Source organism: Orycteropus afer, unplaced genomic scaffold, assembly GCF_000298275.1.
Source record: "Orycteropus afer afer isolate SDZICR_OR568_19922 unplaced genomic scaffold, OryAfe1.0 scaffold00001, whole genome shotgun sequence".
In the NCBI taxonomy this organism is placed as follows: Eukaryota; Metazoa; Chordata; class Mammalia; order Tubulidentata; family Orycteropodidae; genus Orycteropus; species Orycteropus afer.
In genome coordinates this window covers 4,083,663-4,103,054 of record NW_006921588.1, presented here as the reverse complement: position 1 = coordinate 4,103,054, position 19,392 = coordinate 4,083,663, and the positions used below count along the sequence as shown (strand labels likewise).

The 19,392-nt window shown below is 42.1% G+C and overlaps 1 protein-coding gene across 1 annotated transcript in view; it reads right to left on the bottom strand.

Moving 5' to 3' along the window:
• Positions 1-727: 727 nt before the first annotated feature.
• STAT1 (signal transducer and activator of transcription 1) overlaps positions 728-19,392 on the bottom strand; it is a 34,842-nt gene continuing 16,177 nt past the window's right edge. The window contains exons 10-21 of the mRNA XM_007940941.2: positions 18,798-18,857; positions 16,203-16,232; positions 16,017-16,110; positions 14,746-14,787; positions 12,252-12,335; positions 11,705-11,803; positions 11,063-11,198; positions 7,861-7,910; positions 6,786-6,880; positions 4,372-4,517; positions 1,876-2,061; positions 728-807 (exon numbers count right to left, since the gene is read on the bottom strand). Of these exons, the coding sequence (XP_007939132.2) occupies positions 728-807; positions 1,876-2,061; positions 4,372-4,517; positions 6,786-6,880; positions 7,861-7,910; positions 11,063-11,198; positions 11,705-11,803; positions 12,252-12,335; positions 14,746-14,787; positions 16,017-16,110; positions 16,203-16,232; positions 18,798-18,857 (1,102 nt within the window). The remainder of the gene's footprint in view (positions 808-1,875; positions 2,062-4,371; positions 4,518-6,785; positions 6,881-7,860; positions 7,911-11,062; positions 11,199-11,704; positions 11,804-12,251; positions 12,336-14,745; positions 14,788-16,016; positions 16,111-16,202; positions 16,233-18,797; positions 18,858-19,392) is intronic.

Here is a 19,392-nt window from a genome sequence, read left to right as displayed (position 1 = left end):
TTGGAAAAGAACGGAAAATGGGAGGTTTGTGTCCCCAACCCTGCCCCTTGGGTAGCGTATAGGACTCTAGAAATATAAGTAAGAAAGCAGTAGCCAGACTGGAACCTGTGACGCTTCTGCCTGGTAAAACCTGTGTGAGCATGTGTGGTCGTGTCACCCTGAGATGACGATGCCTCTCGGCTCACCCTGGACAGAGAAGCACCAGAGAGTGTCTGGGGAGTCCCTCATCCCTACCTTGAGGTTTGTATGCAGATAAAGCTGCTCCACAGAGTGTTTTTACATGATGGCTACATCCATTCACCCCAAGACAGTGCTGCAGGCCAAATAACTGACAATGACTTTTCCAAATTTTTTTTTCTACCTTTTATAAAATGAAACAACAAAATAAAAGCAAACGGACAAAATGTATCTCAATCACTTCTTTGGCCTTTTCCAGATTGAAAAGAACTACTTTCCCACTCTGATCAATTTCTGTTTATTTTATTTACACTTTTTCACAGTATCAGCTTTTGGAGAATTGATATACCTTAAATACAACTTTGTTTTGTTTTTAAAAGCAGCAGGATGCTGATTGGCAGTGACACCGGGATGTCTAATTATGATCTTTCAACATGTTCAGCTGTGGCAGCGGCAGCAATTGCAGTGGAAAAGCAAGATACAAGCATCTTCAACAGGCCCCAGCAAGGCTGGGGTGAGGTGTTTAAACATGGCCCTCTTCAGTGCTCACTTACACTTCAGACACAGAAATCAATTCAGTCTTGATGTATCCAGTTCCTTTAGGACCATCGAGTTCCATTGGTTCTGGTGCTGAAAGCAAACACACGGGGAACACTGTCCATTAGCAGAGGTTACCCACAAAACAATCAACTTTCTCATTGGTCAAAATTAATTTTTCTTTAGAGTCAGGTTGGAGTCCAGTAACTTTAAGACTATCCTGCCTCAGTCACCTGAGATTCTGCTGAGAATGCAGAAGCAACTAGAAAAAAGGGGGTGGGGATTGCTGTACAGAAGTCAAGCTGAGAGCTTTCTCCTTCCAGGGCTTGGAATTCTACAAGAAGTTGGAACCCAAGATAAGCAGTTTAGTGGTATTAGTCCACTAGTACTAAAAAGTCTAACTTGAACTTTTTCACAATTCAGTGAAGACTGAGAGGCAGAAGACCCATGTTCTAAGCCTAGGGCTGCTCTTCACAGCAATTGCTAAAACCAGTATAAAAACCGAGTTGCTTTCGATAGCCACTTGACTTCTCCTAGGTCTCAGTTTCTCAATTTTACTACTAGCAAAATCAGCTGCCATCAATTTGACTCCTGCTCACAGGACCGTGTCAGAGCAGAACTATGCTCCACAAGGTTTTAAGGGCTGATTTTTTGGAAGTAGATCACCAAGCCTTTCTTCCAAGGTGGACCTGAACTTAACCTTCTGTTAGCAGCTGAACGTTTAACCATTCGTACTATCCAAGGGCTCCTTACCACAAGCAGGCTAGCGTAAATCAGCTGGCTAAGGTGTTATCCCTTTCCATGTGCGAAACATAACGATGTTTAACAAACACACAAAACCACAAAAGGACTTTTCCAACACCCCTAAATATAGAGTTATTTGTTCACTTCTTACTGGCTGTGTCAGGTCAAGAACATGTTATACCTCACCTGTGCTGTGGTTTGTAACATCTTTTGCAAGCCTGCTAGTCCCAGCTCCGCAGAAAGCGGTGGGCAGCAGGCATGGGATCTTTGCAGGCGCTCCTGCACTTACAAGGCGCAAGTTTGTGCTATGAACCCCTACCTCTTTGGACCACGATAAAATAAGAACTCTCACACCCCAGGAATGACTGGGATACACTATTATCTTCAGGGTAATGACTGCTCTCTCTCCCCACATACCTTCCTTCGGCCTGGAGTAATACTTTCCAAAGGCATGGTCTTTATCAATATTTGGATACAGATACTTCAGGGGGTTCTCGGGGATATTCTCAGCAGCCATGACTTTGTAATTGCGAATGATATCAGGAAAAGTAACAGCAGAAAGTTCTTTCTTCGTGTAGGGTTCAACTGCATGGAAATAAGGTTCTAAAAAGAAGAAAAGCTGAGTAAGTCCATGGAATACCCCAAAATGAAAGAGAAGGGGGGGTGGATGACAAAACATTATAGAGTTTATGGGTTTGAGTGACCCTGTTAAGAACTATTATCGAGGAGTTACAACAGATATAGCATGCTGCTTTGTTTCTAAATAAATGATAATCCTTTCTTTAAAAGAGAAAAATAAAGGCAACTATTACTTTCAGTAACATTGAAATTTTTATTACATTTATATTTACTTATATTTACTACATTTATATATATATAAATTTATATAATATTTGCAAACTTGGCCACAAAGGTGTATTAGACATCTTTACAAGCCTGCCTCTTCAACAACATGCTACCCACAGGTAGATAAATAATTAATTGCTAGCTAGGTCATCTTGGCTCAAGCGACAGATGAAATTACTAACAGGTAAACTCACTTTCTGTTTTACTTTTCACATTCAAAAATCAATTTGTTTGTTAAAACAAGTGATAATAGCTGGAAAACAACTGTTTAAACAAAAAAAAAAAAATCCTATTTGCGACCTTTCCTTCTAATCCTTAATGTAATAAATCACAGGTTAATTCACTGCTGGTCTTAAATTGGCCTTAAGTAGACTGCTTTTCCTAATTTATCCAGAATCCTCACTCTTGGGTGCCCACAGTCCAGAGACTGCTGTTCAGGTTCTCTGGGGACCATGCCATAGAAAAGCAGGCCACACTGGCATCCTAAGTCTTTGCAGCTAGTGCCAACCTGCTCCAGCTTTCCTGCTTACCAAAGGTTTTATTCACCTTTGACTGGTTTTTGTTAGCACACTCCCTCCAACTCTCAGCTACTTCTACCAGGAGAGAAGAGGGAAGCAGCAGGCTTTAATATCTACTGCCTTCAACAGGCTCTCTCACTCTTTCAGAAGAAAAAATAAACAGAACAAGTACAGTGCCCCATATTTTTGCATCTTCCTGATGAAAGCACGGAAGCCACTGGACATACAAATCAGTTTGGTTGTCAGTCCTTCAAACAGAGTAAGAGTGAAAGGTCAGCAGTTTCTCATTATTGCTTCCTCATCTCTGCCGTTCAGCCTCATCCCAAGAAACTTCTTTTACAATGCCATTGTTTTCAAAGTTTTTTAGCCATAGACTCAAGTGGTCAAGTAGAAACCCAGTATATAACATGGGTAACTTCTCAACCACTCTGTTTGAAGGCAGGGTGGAGGGCCGCAGCTCATGCCAACAGCCCCTGCAGGAGGAAAGCAGAGCTGTATGATGAGGGGGACAAACTTATTTTTAAGAAACTTAAGAGAAAAACACAATGAATAATTTAACATATTTCCACCCAGAATTAAAACCATTAAAAGGCTTTTTAGTACTTTTAATGAAGACGACAGATGTATTTACATCGAGGAAAAACCAGAGCTTTTAAAGCAGGGGTTTTAAGGTTGGTGGCTCATAAGGGTTACCTGGAGAGCTTCTGAAATCCTACTGTCCAGGCCAGATCCTACACTAATTAGATCCGAATCTCTACAGGTGGAGTCCAGGCATCAGTGTTTGTTGAAGCTCACCTCTGAAAGCTGAAAGTGAGACCTACTGTCTTCAAGGGTCCGTGAAGGTCAAAATGTCAAAAAGTGTTCAAATCTCAAAAGAATTAACCTTTTAATGATGGAATTTCACAACTGCAGAGGGAGACATCTGGGCCAGAGAGGGCCTTCCAGATCCCCGCTAGCCCACCCAGACCCCGAGGCCCTCTTTGCAACTGATGCACAAAGCAGCCTCAGACTTCCTCCAGCCAGCTATTGAACACTGACTAGCAAAAGAAGGGTCCCTAAGCAGCCCACAGTGGTTCAGTCTTCAGTTGCCAGCTTAAGCTCATACCAGAACACAGGCAATGACTTCAGAAAGAAAATCATTTCAGCTCATTCCCTTAAAGCAACATACCTGTCTGCTTTAATGTGGGATTACCCTAAGTGAATCTGAAAGTTTATGCCTGTTTGGGCCAGTCCCTTCCAAGAACTGTCTGCAGATTACACTAACTCAAATCTTTAATCTACAGATAACTGGCCTAACAAAACAGAAGGATGGATTTGGCCTTGTCTTTTAAAAAAGCCACCATCCTCACCGTGCAAGAATTCACAAATATTTATGCTGACTTATTAAGCCCTCTCTGGGAATCTCAGTTGAGGGTAAACAGAATTTTATATCATATACTCTTCTGTCGAGGCTGATTTCTAAGGAGGAAGGATTTTCACAAACAGGCGAGGAATGTGCATGTGTGCAAGCGCATGCGTGCTCGCACTCTCGCGCAGCATCCTCACGTACCGCCTCCGTTCTGGGATCGCTCCACCCACGTGAACGTGATGGCGCCCTCCCGGCAGCTCTCGCTGAATCGCAGCAGAAAGGTCCCGGGCTGCTGATCCTTCAGCAGGGCGCGTTCTCGCTCCTTGCTGATGAAGCCAATGATACACCTGCACGTTGAAAGAGGATTGGCGGAGGCACTTTGTTCAGTCAGGATTCTAATTTTCATGCTAACTTAAAAATCAAGACAACAAGTGGCACTAAACAAAACAAATGTATGATAAAAGTATGTAAATCATTTAACATGTTTCCACATCCGATGCTCCAGGAACCATTTTACTGATAAAACCAAAAAAACAAACTCACTGACGTGGAGTCAATCCTGACTCAACAGCAACCCCTTCTTGGGTTTCTGAGGTGGTATACCTACCGAAGTAGATCACCCAACATTCCTTCCAAGGAGTGGCTGGTGGGTTTGAACCACCAGCCTTCTGGTTAGCAGTCAATGCCTTAGGCACTACACCACCAGAGCTCAGAAGAAACTGTAAGATGGTACCCATAGGATGCTCTAGATAGATGGGCATTAAACACTCGCTAGATAAATGAGTTCTTCATTTTTACATCCTGATTTTAAGGTCATGAAAATGTCTGATTTTCATGCCTCTTTTTTGCACTGGAGAGGAGGGCTCAGACCATTTATTTTCATATTCTAGCACCTCTCATCAAGTTAAAGTCTTTGTTGAAATACCAATGGACCTTGAGAAAAAGTTAGAAATAATTTACCCAATTAAAAAGTTTATTTTTCTTCCTTCCTAAGGACAATATAATAGGTGCCTTTTGTAGAATGAATGAATTAATTCAGGAATGGCTCTTAGTTATTATTTTTTTTAAAATGTAGTTTTGCATTTACCTGAGGTAGATACATCCCTTGGAGAGAACGATCATGAGAGAAGGAAGGGCTGTTTATGCACAGGGAGACAGCTCGGGGGGCAGGAGTGCATGGAGGGGTGGACACAAGGAAGAGGGAGTGGGAGGGGAGCTGTTGCATTGTGGTAAATAGTAGTCAATGTCATGAGACAAAGTGTGTGTGAACTGCTGTACGGAGAGTGAATTTGCTCTGTAAATTTTCACCTAAATCACAATTAAAAAAAAAAAAAAAAAAAAAAAAAAAAAAAATGTAGTTTTGACTCAAAATCACAAAAAAAGGTTTGCTGGTCTGATAGAGCCTGGTGGAACCATTAAGACTATGGCCCCTAGCTGCCCTTCAGTGGAACTGAACCTACTCCTGTGGCTTCTAGCCAAACAAAAGACAGGCATATGAGCTGAACATTTATCTTAGGTAGATACACTCCTTAGAGAGATCATGGGAGAACAGAAGGGCTGTGTATGCACAGGGATACAGCTCGGGGGGCTGGAAGGCATGGGAGGGAAAGACACAGGGAAGAGGTAACTATGGGGAGAAGTAGGAGGGGAGCTGTTGCCTCGTGGGAAATTACAGTCAATGTCATGAGACAAAGTGTATGTGAGCTGCTATATGGGAAGTGAATTTGCTCTGTAAATTCCACCCAAATCACAATAAAATTTTTTTTTTTAAATTTAGTTTGGAAAATACTTGTATTTTTAGTGAGAACCTCAGCCAATATGGCCCTGAGACCAGAAGAATTAGATGGTGCCCGGCTACCCAATGCCAACCACTGAGAAAGGGACCAAAATTAGAGATCCTGGATAGAATGGGAAGGCGCTCTGGTGGCACACTGCCTAAGACATCTGACTGCTAACCAGAAGACTAGCAGTTCAAACCCACCAGCCACTCCGTGGAAAGAAGATGGGGCGATGTACTTCTGCAAAGATTTACCACCTTAGTAACTCAATGGGGGTCACTATGAGTTGGAATCAACTTGATGGCAGTAGATTTTTTGTTTTTTTGACAAAACAAAACTCAGTATTTTAAGAAAAACCAAGATTACTGGTCTGAATAGACTAGTGCAACCCTCAAGATCATGGCCCCAAGTCACCCTTTGGGCCTAGAATTAGATTCATTCCTATGGCTCAACTCTCAGCCAAACAAGAGACAGGGTTACAAGCTGAACCAGGGAGATGTACTCCTTAGAACAATCAATCATGGGAGATCAGGAGGGCAGCATTTGCACAGGGAGATATGTAGGGAGGCAGGAATGCACAGGCAAGAAGGACATAGGGAAAGGGTAACCACAGGGAGGAAGTGGGAGGAGAACTGTTACACTGCAGGGAATGTAACCAGTGTCACAAAACAAAGTGTGTATGAACTGCTGAATGTAAAATGAATCTGCTTTGTAAAATTTCACCCAAATCACAAGAAGTTTAAAAAAATAAAATGAAAAATCATTTCAGAGATTTAAAAGAAAGAAAGAAAATGGATGTATGCTATGAAAGTAAATACATCTATCAATGACCCTTACCCATCATTCCAGAGAGAGAGCAGGTGTTTTTTAATAAGTTCAAGGATGCTTTCAATCCAAAGCCAGAATGGAAAATTTTTATCATTGATATTTTCCTGAAAGTATACAAATGCATTTATTAGGAAAAAACGAAATCCAAGGTAGTGACTAATCATGCCCACCCCCTCCCACCATCAGATTTTTTTTTTTTTAAATTTTTATTGTGATTTGGGTGAAAGTTTACACCACCATCAGATTTTGATTTGCAAAGGTTCCTCTGCTGCCAAAGGCAGAACTGTCTGGTACAGAGCTGTGGCAAGCAGAGGTGAGGAACAGCATCACACAGAACGGAATGACAGTTCCTCCCAGCTTATGGGTACTCAGACACTGAGCCTTCCATTTCCCTGGGCCAGGCTCTGCTTCCTTCTCCAAACAGTAGGAGACCAGCCGGGGAATGACCTCCAGGTGAACCATGAAAACAAAAGCTCCCTCACAGCAGTAAACTCCAAGCAGAGTGAGCTCTCTGCACTGTCTGTTGACCCCAAATCAGTTGACCTCTAGTCAACTGTGACTCATGGCACAGTGTGCAGAGTAGAAATGCACCCCACCGGGTTTTCACGGCTGTCACCTTTTGGAAGATCACTGGGGCTTTCTTCTGAGTTACCACTGGGTAGGACTGAACTGCCAACCTTGTAGTTAGTAGCTGAGTGCTTAACCATTTGCATCACCCAGAGATTCCTCTAGTGACCCTGTAAGGGTCTAATTATTCCCTCCAACTGGTCCCTCTGCTTGAACAGGCCCCCAGAACCTCCTCTGGTCAGTTAGGATGCCCCTCTGGCACAGAGAACATATTTCATATGGATGTGGTTAAATCATGCCAGGCAAAGGGCCAATGTGAGCAAACAGAAGACATATTTTGGACATGAAAGAATGTTATCACCCAGCCAGGTGCTTCCTGTCAGACTCACACTTACATTTCAACCTTCCACCCTGAAGCAAAGGAAACAACTTGCCCTAGGGGCCCCTTGGGGAAGAGACAAACATGCCAAAGTAAGCAAATAATCTAAGTTACGTATAAAACCCAGACAGTACCCACCTTACAGAACCTCGTCCATGGAATAAGACCATCAGGACCAGCATTAGGACCTAAACAAATAAATACAAGATGTTTCAGAAACAGAAATCGATTCTGAAGCTTTGGTTGAACTGATGGCTCTCAAAGAACAGAGCACCCAGCAAAGGAAGGTCGTATGTGCATGGCTGATAGTCTCAGATATGTTCATGCTAAACTGAGCCATCACTATAGGTGCTATAAAAAGGTATTATTAAAGTAGTCTAAAAATGTGTACCTTGGTTTGATTTTAATGGTACAAATGGACAGATGGCATGTTAGTGGGCACCATGATATGGGAGTTGTTAGAGAAAGAGGACGAGGTGCCCTCTTTCAAAGTCTCATTATCTGCTCTCTCCCGCTCTAGCTCCTTTGTCTCTTCCTCTGAAAAGAGTTCAGTCTTCTCAAAATCCCCCTTCATGTTACACTCCTCACCAAGGCCACCAGCTGACTTTGCCTTCTACATTAAATCAAAGCCTATCCTGCTAGGCTTGCTAGAGAAGCCTCAATTTGGTTCCTTCCTAACCAATATCGATTCCTTCTGCCTCCCTTTACTTCCTCGATAAAGTCCTCTTTCCCAATGACCCTGAACAGTTTCTTTTCCAAGTTCAAGCTAAGACTAAAATCAACCCTAAACCAAAACCAAAAACCCAGCCATCAAGTCGATTCCAACCCACAGCAACCCTAGAAAGACAGAGCAGAACTGCTTCACAAGGTCTCCAGGGCTGTCATCTTCACAGAAGCAGATTTCTCATCTTTCTCCTGCTGAGTGGCTGCTGGGTTCAAATTGCCAACTTCTCGCCTTGTAGCCAAGTGCTTAACAACTTACCAGCAGGGCTCCCTAGATAAACCCTAGTCCCACAACTAAATAAGACTTTACAAGCTTATTGTGGACATTAATTAGGCGCTTCCCTTTGCTCTCTTCTAAGCAGGGCATGGGCATGTGAGGGAGTGGCTGATCCAAAGCAAAAGCAAAGCAAAAGGTGAAGAAATGAAAGAAGATGAAGCATGGGTGTTCCTGGCTATGAAAACTAAAGTAGCCTGGGTTGGGAGAGGCACTAGGCCTATTCTCTTCTCTTGAATAGAACCACAAGTAAGCCATCCCAGCAGAAGAGATACAAACCTATTTGTTCAGAGGAATTTTTTTAATGTACCAAATAAGGGAACCGAGTAAGGGGATTTTCTACTTTTTATCAAACAGCACAAAACTCCCACCATGGCAGCTATGTGGCCTAGAGGACTGCTGAGAACCCTCTGGTTTGGGATAGTCTGTATATGGGTGTCTGAGGTACAAACTTCATTGTCTGTGGATTTCTATTTGCCAATTCTCTTCCTCAGTAAAATATTTATAATCCCAAAAGCGGCACTTTTTTTTTTTTTTTTTTATTGTGATTTGGGTGAAAATTTAGAGAGCAAATTCACTTTCCATACAACAGTTCACATACACTTTGTCTCATGACATTGACTACAATTTCCCACAATGCAACAGCTCTGCTCCTACTTCCTCTCCATAGTTACCTCTTCCCTGTGTCCTTCCCTCCATGCACTCCTGCCCCCTGAGCTGTCTCCCTGTGTACACAAAGCCCTTCTTTCTCCCATGATTGTTCTCTCCAAGCATTGTATCTACCTAATATAAATGTTCACCTCATATGCCTGTCTTTTGTTTGGCTGGAAGCCACAGGTGTGAGTTCAATTCCAGACCTGAAGGGCAGCTAGGGGCCATATTTTCAGGGGTTCCACCAGGCTCTATCAGATCAGCAAACCTGGTCCCTCCTCCAAAAGTGGCACTTTTGTCTTCTGCAGACACGTGCAGAGCGCTGAAAAGTGTGAGTCATCCAATATGACCTTCCTTTGTGAAGCTGAACAAAACTCTTCCTTCTTGTTTCAGTTCTCATACCATAAGCAAGCTTCTTTTCCATCAGTCTATTTACTGATGTTGTTAGGTGTCACTGATTCCGACTCACAGGGACCCTGGGTGACAGAGTAGAACTGCTCCATAGAGTTTTCCTGGCTGTAATCTTTATGGGAGCAGACTGCCAGTTCTTTCTCCCACCGAGCCACTAGTGGGTTTGAACTGCTGACTTTTTGATTAGTAGCGAAGCCCTTAACTGTTGTGCCACCAGCACTCCTTGCAGTCTATTTAGTGCCACTTTCTCCCCCAACTCCCCATTTTTGTTGGTGATTCTGACATTTAAAATGGCCCCCAAGCCCAGTGATGAAGTGCTGACTACAGTTTCTAAGCACAAGAATGCTATGAGGTGTCTTATGGAGAAAAATACATGTGTTAGATAAGCTTCATTCAGGAATGATTTATTGTGCTATTGCCCATACCTTCAACGTGAATCAGTAATATATAGTAAATAAGGTGTCTTTAAACAGAAACATACGTAAAACAAAGTTATGTATTGATTGGTTGACAAAAATATTATGACCAGAGGCTTGCAGGAACCTAACTCTGTATTTTCCCAAGGTGCAATGGTTCAGTGTTCACTAATTCAATATTTGTGCTGACTCTACAGAACATAACTACTGTGAATAACAAGAACTGACATTATATACAGTTCTGCTGTACAGAAAGCAACTGGATAAAAGTTGTCCATGGCCTTTTAAAGAAACAGTTCAAATACTCCCTTTCACTGAAGAGCTAACATGGAGATCAGTGGGCCTCTGATGTGCTTAGTGTGGGGGACCTTATAGAAGAGCCTATTTGCTCTGCATTAGACAGGCCCTGGGCTTTATTCTTACCATGAAGGGGACTTTCTTTTTACTCCCTAAGGTTAGTAAGACCTCAACTTCCTTGCCAATTTTAGCCACAATTATCTATTTTACTTAGTTAAAAATACTTGCCCCTAAGAACTCTTCTCAGCAAAGTGTATGTGAACTGCTGTATGGAAATTTGCTCTGTAAATCTTCACCCAAATCACAATTAAAAAAAAAAAAAGAAAGAAAGAACTCTTCTCAGAAGTGTTAATATTAGGCAATGGGAAATGGGTCATTTAAGTCATTCATAACAGGTGAGGTATAATTCTCAGCTAAAATAAAGCGCAGCTTGAAAGGCCAACAGATTCTAACATTATTATTATTATTTTGCTGTTAACAGAACAGAGAGCTAGGAGGGAAAAAGAACAAGTAGAGCTAGTTTTATGAATTTCTTTATATATGCATGAAAAAGTTAATACATTCATACCAAGAAGCTTCTCTCCCAACATATTCAGCTGGTCCACACTGAGGCCTCTTTTGGTGACAGAAGAAAACTGCCAACTTAGCACCTCTGAAAGCTGAGCCCATCTGGCACATGGTGGGTTCAGGAAGAAGGACAGATTCTAAACAGAAAACATACAGAAGCTAAGGGCCACTGAAGAGCCATCAGTCATGTTAGGCACTAAAACATGGGCTGTTCCAAAGTTCATCCTAGTTTATATGACACACAGAAGTTCTCACAATAGGGGAAGAGAAATGATTAATCAAGAGGAATGTTTTTACAGGTTTATTGGTAGCTAACTATCCAAATTCTAAGAATAGAGCATGTTTGTTTAGTAGATTTATTCATTAAAAAAAAAAGAAGAATGGCAATAAAGAGTCTTCCACAATAAGTTACAAGAAATCATCCATTGCTTGGATCTTACTCATACAGAAAAAACCCAAATTCTCATCTCTAACAAACACACACGCTCAACTTTTCCAGAGTTATTCAAGACCTTTAGCACCACCACATGAGTCACCTCATTTGTCTCTCAACATTGACCTTCAGGGGCTATTTCAGACATGTGGGAGCCAGAGCAGGGGCCTCTGGGTAATTCTGATAGGAAAGCAGATGTGTTTTGCATACCCTGGGTTCTGACACCAGCATGTTGTACCACAGGATGGAGGCCCAGCCACTCGGGAGCTGGCTGACATTGGAGATCACCACAATAGGCAGAGAGGTCGTCTGAAATAGGACAGAGACCTTGAAAGCATCTGAACCACAGAAATATGACCTTCAGAGAAATGCTCAGCCTCAAAACTAAGCAGGAGAGTGTTTGTAAATTTACATGTATTTTATACTTGAAAATGAAAAATGAAGAGTTACATTCTTTTGCACATCGTTCAATTTAACTTTGCTATACCTTTTAGATAAAAATTACATATTATTGTCTAATACAAAACATTAACACAGGATATCTTATCTGAGCTTATAGAATCTGAAGGTTAATTCAATTCTCTAGCTTCCTGAACCATCAAATTAGTGCAAAGATAGATAATACTACCTGTGAAAAAAATCATTTTTTTTTTAGCAATTAGGTAAATATCACTAACATAAAAATTGAGAAAAATATATGAAGCAGTTATAAGGAAAAAAATAAAGTTTTCTATTTCTGACCCATGTTAAGTCTTACCTCCAGGTCAATGACCAAGCCTGGCTGGCACAGCTGGGTTTCAAAGCTAAGGGAGTGAAGTTCTTCAGTAACAATGAGAGGGCCCTTACAACAGAAATGAAAAAAGAGAATGAAACAATTCACTCACTGATCCTGCAACTCTCAAGGGCTCGTAGAGATCCTTAACCCCATTAGCTTCTGCTCAGAAGACTCTTTTTTTTTTTTTGCTGTCTACAAGAGACATTATTTATTTACTTATTTAAAATGATTTTGATTTGGGTGAAAAGTTTACAGAGCAAATTCATTTTCCATACAGCAGTCATACACATTTCATCTCAAGACACTGACATTTTCTCTGTGGTTTTATTTGTCTCTTCCTGTTCTGGAATTCCAATGACACACAGGTTATTCCTTTTGATGGTATCCCAAATAAACCTTAGGCTTTCTTCATTTTGTCTTGACCTCTTTTCTGACTGATCCCTTTCCAAAGAAGTGTTCAGGTATTTGCCTTCAATCTCCCTAATTCTGTCTTCCATTGATTCAATTCTGTTCCTTTGTCCATTCAATGTCTCATCTATTGCTGAAAATTTAGAATTAATTTTCTGGGTTTCTGTGTGTAGATTTTGTATCATTTCTAATTTTTCATTTATTTTGTCATTTGGTCCTTGTATTGTCTTTTGAAATTGTTCAAGGGTTTTCTCTGTGTTTTCCTTGATCTGTCTCTCAATTCGTTGAAGATATCTAAATATAATTCTTTTGAATTCCTTATCAGGGAGTTCCAATGCTGCGTCTTCCTCAGGGATGTGTTTTGGGTCTGTTTCCTGGTCCCTTGTTTCTCCAGCTTTATCTTGTTTCTTTGTATGGACTGTGATGCTCTGTTGTCTCTGAAGCATTGTGACGTTTTTGTGCTTATATTTAATTGGTGATTGTATGTTGGAGTGACTTGCACATGATTTTCGTTTTCTTTGTATGTTATCTACGCCAGCAGGGTATTATGCTGTGCTCCCCTAGTCACTAGTTGACAGCACTTATACTCACCACCTGTCTCCTTTCCTGTTGTCAGTCTCTCATATGTCCCTGCCAAACTTGGCAAACAAAGCCTATTCTTGTTGTTAGTTGTTGTTAGGTACTGTCGAGTCATTTCCGACTCATAGCGACCCCATGCACAGCAGAACGAAGCACTGCCCGATCCCATTCCAGCTCCATGATCCCTGCTATACTTGAGCCCATCTTATACTTGAGCCTATTTTTAGGTCCCTAGAATCCAAATGAGAATGTTGTCACTTCAAAATCCAAAATGGTTGCCACTTGTAAAGGTTCAAAATGGCTGCACCCTTGGTCACTTTAGACATCCAAAATGGCCACCGCTTGTAAACATTCAAAATCACTGCCCTCTCGGTCACTTTAGATATCCAAAATGGCCACCGCTCGTAAACATTCAAAATGGCTGCCCCCTCAGTCACTTCAAATATCCGAAACAACTGTCATGTGTAAATAATCAAAACGGCTGTGCCCTTGGTCACTTTAAATATCCAAAATGGCTGCCTCATGTAAACAATCCAGATGGCTGCACGCTCTGGACAGCAGAAAGTCAACAGCTCAGGTTTTCTCCCTCCTTGCTGTTTCCCTTCCTAGTCATAGGCCACCAGCACAGTCATCTCTGCAGCCCTTGGTGACCAGGGCTGATCTTTAGGTCAATTCTCAGGTCCCAACTCCTCTTGGAAATATTCAGGCTATTGGTCCTGTCATGGTAGCTGACAGTCCGCAGCTCCGACTGCCTCTGTACTCACTGTTTTCGTTCACATTTTTCCACTAGTTGGTGCCTAATCCACTTCTGTATAGTTCCTTTCAAAGCTCAGGACTCCAGGATTATCTTCTGTATCTCTGTCGGTTAGTTTTTCTTTTCTTTGTTAAAGAGAGTCTGTCACTTTTCTGCCTATTCCTCCATCTTACTGGAAGTCAATCCACGTTTAATTTTTTAATACATCACAAACATTACCTCTGTATAAAGGATCAGGCTATCTAAAGAAATGTGGAAGAAAGAAGGTGCCACTGAGTAGGAAAATGCTCTCAGTGCATGCAGTCGCCACACCAAAGGTGGGGAGGAGGAACAAAAACAAAAACATTGTCTTTAAGTTGATTCTGACTCCTGATGACCCCATGTGTTACAAAGAATAACTGCTCCATAGGGTACTCTTAGCTAAACCCTGCAATGTTTGACTCCATTTCTTCACCTGCAGAACATGAAGAAGACAAAGCCTGCCTAATCTACACCACTGAGCCATCGCAGGAGCCAAGGAGTTCATGTGCACAATCGTTTGACAACCATAAACAGTGCACAAGTACAGAAGGGCTTGTACTGTTACCACAGACATACAAAGCCCTAAAGCTTCTCGCTGTTCTTCCCTGCAGGGTGTGACTCCTCTGTGAGGGGTCCCCAGCCACCATCCAAAGGCACTAGCCAACCCTCAATGGACACACCTGCTGTGCTAGGGCCCTTTCACAAGACACTCACCTCATTAGATCTGGTGCCAGCATTTTTCTGTTCTTTCAGTTGCTGGAAAACAAGAAACTATCTTAGTAAATGGCACGTGAATTGTCAAAGTTACTGTCTTCACTTACAAATCAGGTCAAAGCCAAGACTAGGAATAACAAAGCTTGTGAAATTATTTTCAGAGTGTATGGCAAGAGATGGACTGATCCCTACGTGGGTTCAGGAGCAGAAGTGACTTTTCCCAGAAGTCTAACATCACCCAAACACCATGAGGGCTGGAGGGAGTGGCATCCTACCCACCTCCTCCATGCAGCCCTTCCCTAAATGATTCTGCTGTCGCCTCGCTTAAGTGTTTCACACCAGCCAGGCTCAGGGATAGCTTCTCCCTTCTCCTCTCCCTCTGCAGAGTCTGCCAGGTCACAGCCTAGAATTCCAGGCCAAACTAAGAGCATCCTCAAAAATGCCCTCAATCCCCAAGATTTGTAGGGAGCAACTTGGGGCCTGAGGGCTGTTCTGGACTCCTCAGACCTCCTGAGTTTGAATCAAGGCTCCACACCATATGTAGCTTGTTAACTTTGAGGTTAGTCTGTTCATTAGATGGTCTGTGATGAAAAGGGGCACCTTGAAGCTCCCTGCAGGCTCAGAGCACAGGGAAAGCTCTGGGCTCAGCACCAGCACGCCATGAGGAGGACTGGAGTGCCCATGTTTGCAGGGAGATGCGCAAGTTGACACCCACCCACTAAAAACATCCCACTGTTCCCAGTTAAAGGCCCCTGCTTCTCCAGAGACAAAGTGGTAACAGTCAGGCTATGATAGAGGCGGTGGTGTGGGTGAAACAATCAGGATGGAGAATGTCAAGAAGGGGGCTAAGGAGAGACTCCTGGTCACAGCTACATTTGGAGAGTGGGAGAAGAACTGGCCAGAGACGTAGGAACAATGACCTTTGAGAAAACTGCAAGTCTAGAGTGACCACTGAGACCATAGGGGCAGCAAATGCAGATTATTTATACATAAACCGTTTTATGCAGTATTATACTGAGACTGTCACGTCCCAAAGGAGGATTTCTAGGGAAGAGGCTGAGATAAAGTACAGTGAATGGTTCTGCAATAGGCAGAAGGAAGCATGATTCCCAAAGTGGTGGTGAGAAAAAGTCACCAGCCACAAACTCTGAATGAAGTCTTCTGCTTGGGGACATACTCCATATCACAGAGGGCTCCTGGCATTAGTCTACTGTAGAAAGTCCCAATAAACCAAAGACAACACAGACAGAGGGAAAAACGGATCTCCCTACCAGGTGTCGAAATTCTGCTGCTAGACTCCCATTCGTGGATTCTTCCATGTTCATCACTTTTGTGTGTGTCCCCAAAATGTTGAACTTCCTAAATCTATATAAGACAGAACAGAAATACTTAAAAAAAGTTTTGAACTATTAAACAAAGAAAAAACAAAAATATATAGTATAAAGTATGCTACTTACCCCTTTACTGTATTTCTCTCATTCACATCTCTACAATAAAAAAAATACATATATATGTATATATACTTAAAATTCAAAACAACCTTTTATGAAAAATATATGTGTATGGAAAAGATAAGTAAAAAATAACCAATGCCTGTGGGTTTTCTTGCCCTTTCATTCACTCACTCACGCCCTCAACAAACCAGTATGAGCTCTTCCAGGTACTGCTAAGCAACCTCAGGCAAATGAACAGACTAGGGCTTGAACTGCTCATTTGCACAACGTGCTAACAGTAGCAACCTTATGAAGTATTGAGAGGAGTAAATTACTATGTACAAAGAGAACAGGATACACCCTCAATAAATGTAAACTTTAGTTATTGCTATTTGTTGAGCAACTACTCATTTTGTGTAGGGCATGGTGGTAAGCACTGGGGACTCAGAGGACCTTCTGATGCAACGGGCTTAATTTCCTCATGTTTATTCTCTAGTGTCTTTAATGCTCTCATGAAAATACCAGAATAGTAGATTATTTGGGGTAACTGACAAACTTAAGTTTTAAATTGGAGGTTTAAAATATTGAAAGGCTTTGCATCTTTTATCAATTCAGTGATTACTTTGCTGTGTTCTGGCCAATAATGTATTTGTTAGTGTACTAGGTACAGATTAGAAATTATAAGCCCACTGACAATTAAATGAGTTAGCTACCCTTCCTCCCCATCTCAACCAGAACGTCAATGTTTTGTGACAATAACCATTACCTATGAGAATGACTTATTGTTCCCTGTTTGAAACAAAAAGAATTTTAAATAAAAGGAGTCACGTGATACCAAGCCATATTGTCAGAGCTGAGAGGAAAAACTGGCACTGATACCAGGCAGAGAAGACAAAGGAGCATGAACAAACTTTGAGACCGAGCTCAAGTCGCGTGTGGTAAACTGCAAATGTCCATGAAATCCTTGCAGGACCTTCCTTCAAGATGTGGAAGGTATGTCCCCATCCCTTGAGTCTGCTGTTTTTACCAAGAGAATGTAATGGGAGTGGTGCTGTATACATTCTGACTCTAGGCCCCAAGAGGTCTTGGACTCTGCCTTGTTCAACCTCTTGGAATACCACCACCATGTGGAAAAGCCCAGGTAAGCCTCCCAGTCATCTGAGACCCCCCAGATGTTCAACAAGCCCACACAAGACTACCCAGCTCCAACCAAGCTGGCCCCGACCAGAAGAATCTCCTATAAGCCACAGAACATGCGAAACAACAGACTTTTGAGTTTTAAGCAACTAAGGGTCAGAGTGGTTTGTTATGCAGCAAAAGCTAACTGGTGCACAGAGAAATCAAAGATGATGGCAAGGGGAGAGATGAAAGTACAGACTGTACCGTTAGGAAGGATACTCTTACAGGAGTAGGAAGAGACAAAAAGCCAGAGGAAAACTGGATTATCATAGATGGTCTTAAACTTGCTAAACTGGTAGGCTACTCCAAGCCAAGAAAAGCATTAAATATACACAATGGAAAAAGGCCATCACATTCCTTAATGCAAGTAGCAGGTCAGTGCTAGTCTAGATCTAGGGTTCAAGGGCAAAATGGGATGGGCCTGGTCTATGTGGACCCCTGTGAGAGATCCTGACCACTCTGGTCCCTACTGCCCAGAGAGGAGGTAAAGGTGGTTCCTGCTGGCTCCAGGTCCTCCGAACAAGCCCTTCCACACAGCCCCCCACAACCTTCACTCCAGAAACAACCCCAGATTGGGCACAGAATCAAGGAAGAAGCCTGGAGGAGTGTCAACCTTTTGTTTGATTAAGAGGCTGGCCTAGGAGGAAGCAGTCCCTGCATGGTGCGAACAGTTAATAAGCCCCACTTCCAAGTGAAAGGTTGGTGGTTCAAGTCCACTCAGAGGCTCCTTGGAAAAAAGACCAGTCACCTAGTTCTGAAAAGTCTTACAGAGCAAAGCTCTACTCTGACACATACGGCGTTAGTACCAGGACTTGGAATCGACAGGATGGCAACTAGCTTGTTTTGTCTAGGAGAGAGGGGATGTGCGCCAAGTCTCTCTACTTTGGGACTTGACTTTACAATCTTATATGCATAAGACACACAAATTCTTTAGTTCACGTATTGTCTAAAAAGGGAGCTCTGGTAGCGTAGTGCCTAAGGCACTTGACTGCTAACCAGAAGGCTGGCGGTTCAAACCCACCAGCCACTCCTCGGAAGGAAGATGAGGCAATCTACTTCCATAGTGATACTGCCTCAGAAACCCAAGGAGGGGTCGCTATGAGTCGGGTCTGACTCGACAGCACATAACAACAACATTGTCTAAAAAGGCACAGGCATGTTGACAAAATCTCTAATAGGAGCTCCTAAGATCCAAAAACAAGAGTGATTGATTAATCTGCTCGGATCCAAGTAAGAGCCTTTGCCCACCCACAGCAGTGACAGGATCCTGGGCTCAGTGCCCAGGTCCCTAGTGATGCACATTTCCTCCCAGTAATGCCAAGAAGACCACTTGCTGAGCAGCTGGCAAGTCTGCTCATTTAGTGAAGGTGCTCATGATGTGTTAACAAAAACAACATTTTAATGGTACTTGTAATTTAGATAAAGTTAAACACATCTTACTTATCAAACAAGACTTTGACTTTTAAATTATAATTCAGCTCCTGTAATTTCACCAACAGTCTGGAAGAAGAAAAAGCAAAAAGTTATATTACTTTTAAGAATTATCTACTACAATTTATTTATCATGCCAATTTCTTATCTATGGATATTTAGATTTCCCTTCTCCTTATCCCCATTTTTGGTTATTACAAACAATGGTGAAATCAACATCCTTGTACATCTTTGTTGGCGTATTTTTAAGTGCATTTGTAGGATAAATTCCTATCTGTGAAATTGGTAATAACTGCTGGAGCAAAACTGTAACATGAACTTCTGACAGAAAGCAGGAATGATTTGCAGTCCCACAAAGTCAGGTAAAGTAAGGTAAAGGTACTGTTTCCCTATATAACCTTGCCAACAATGGGTTTCATCAAAATTACTATTTGCCAATTGGATGGGTTAAAACCAGTGAAAGTTACTTTTTACTAAAATTCTATCTGCTAGGAAAAAGAAAAACTCTTCCAGAATGAGGAAAATAGGGGTCACATCTATAATCTATAATGTGTAAGGGCAGAAGGACAGAAGGAAGGAATGGTGGTCTGAGAATAGCTGTGCC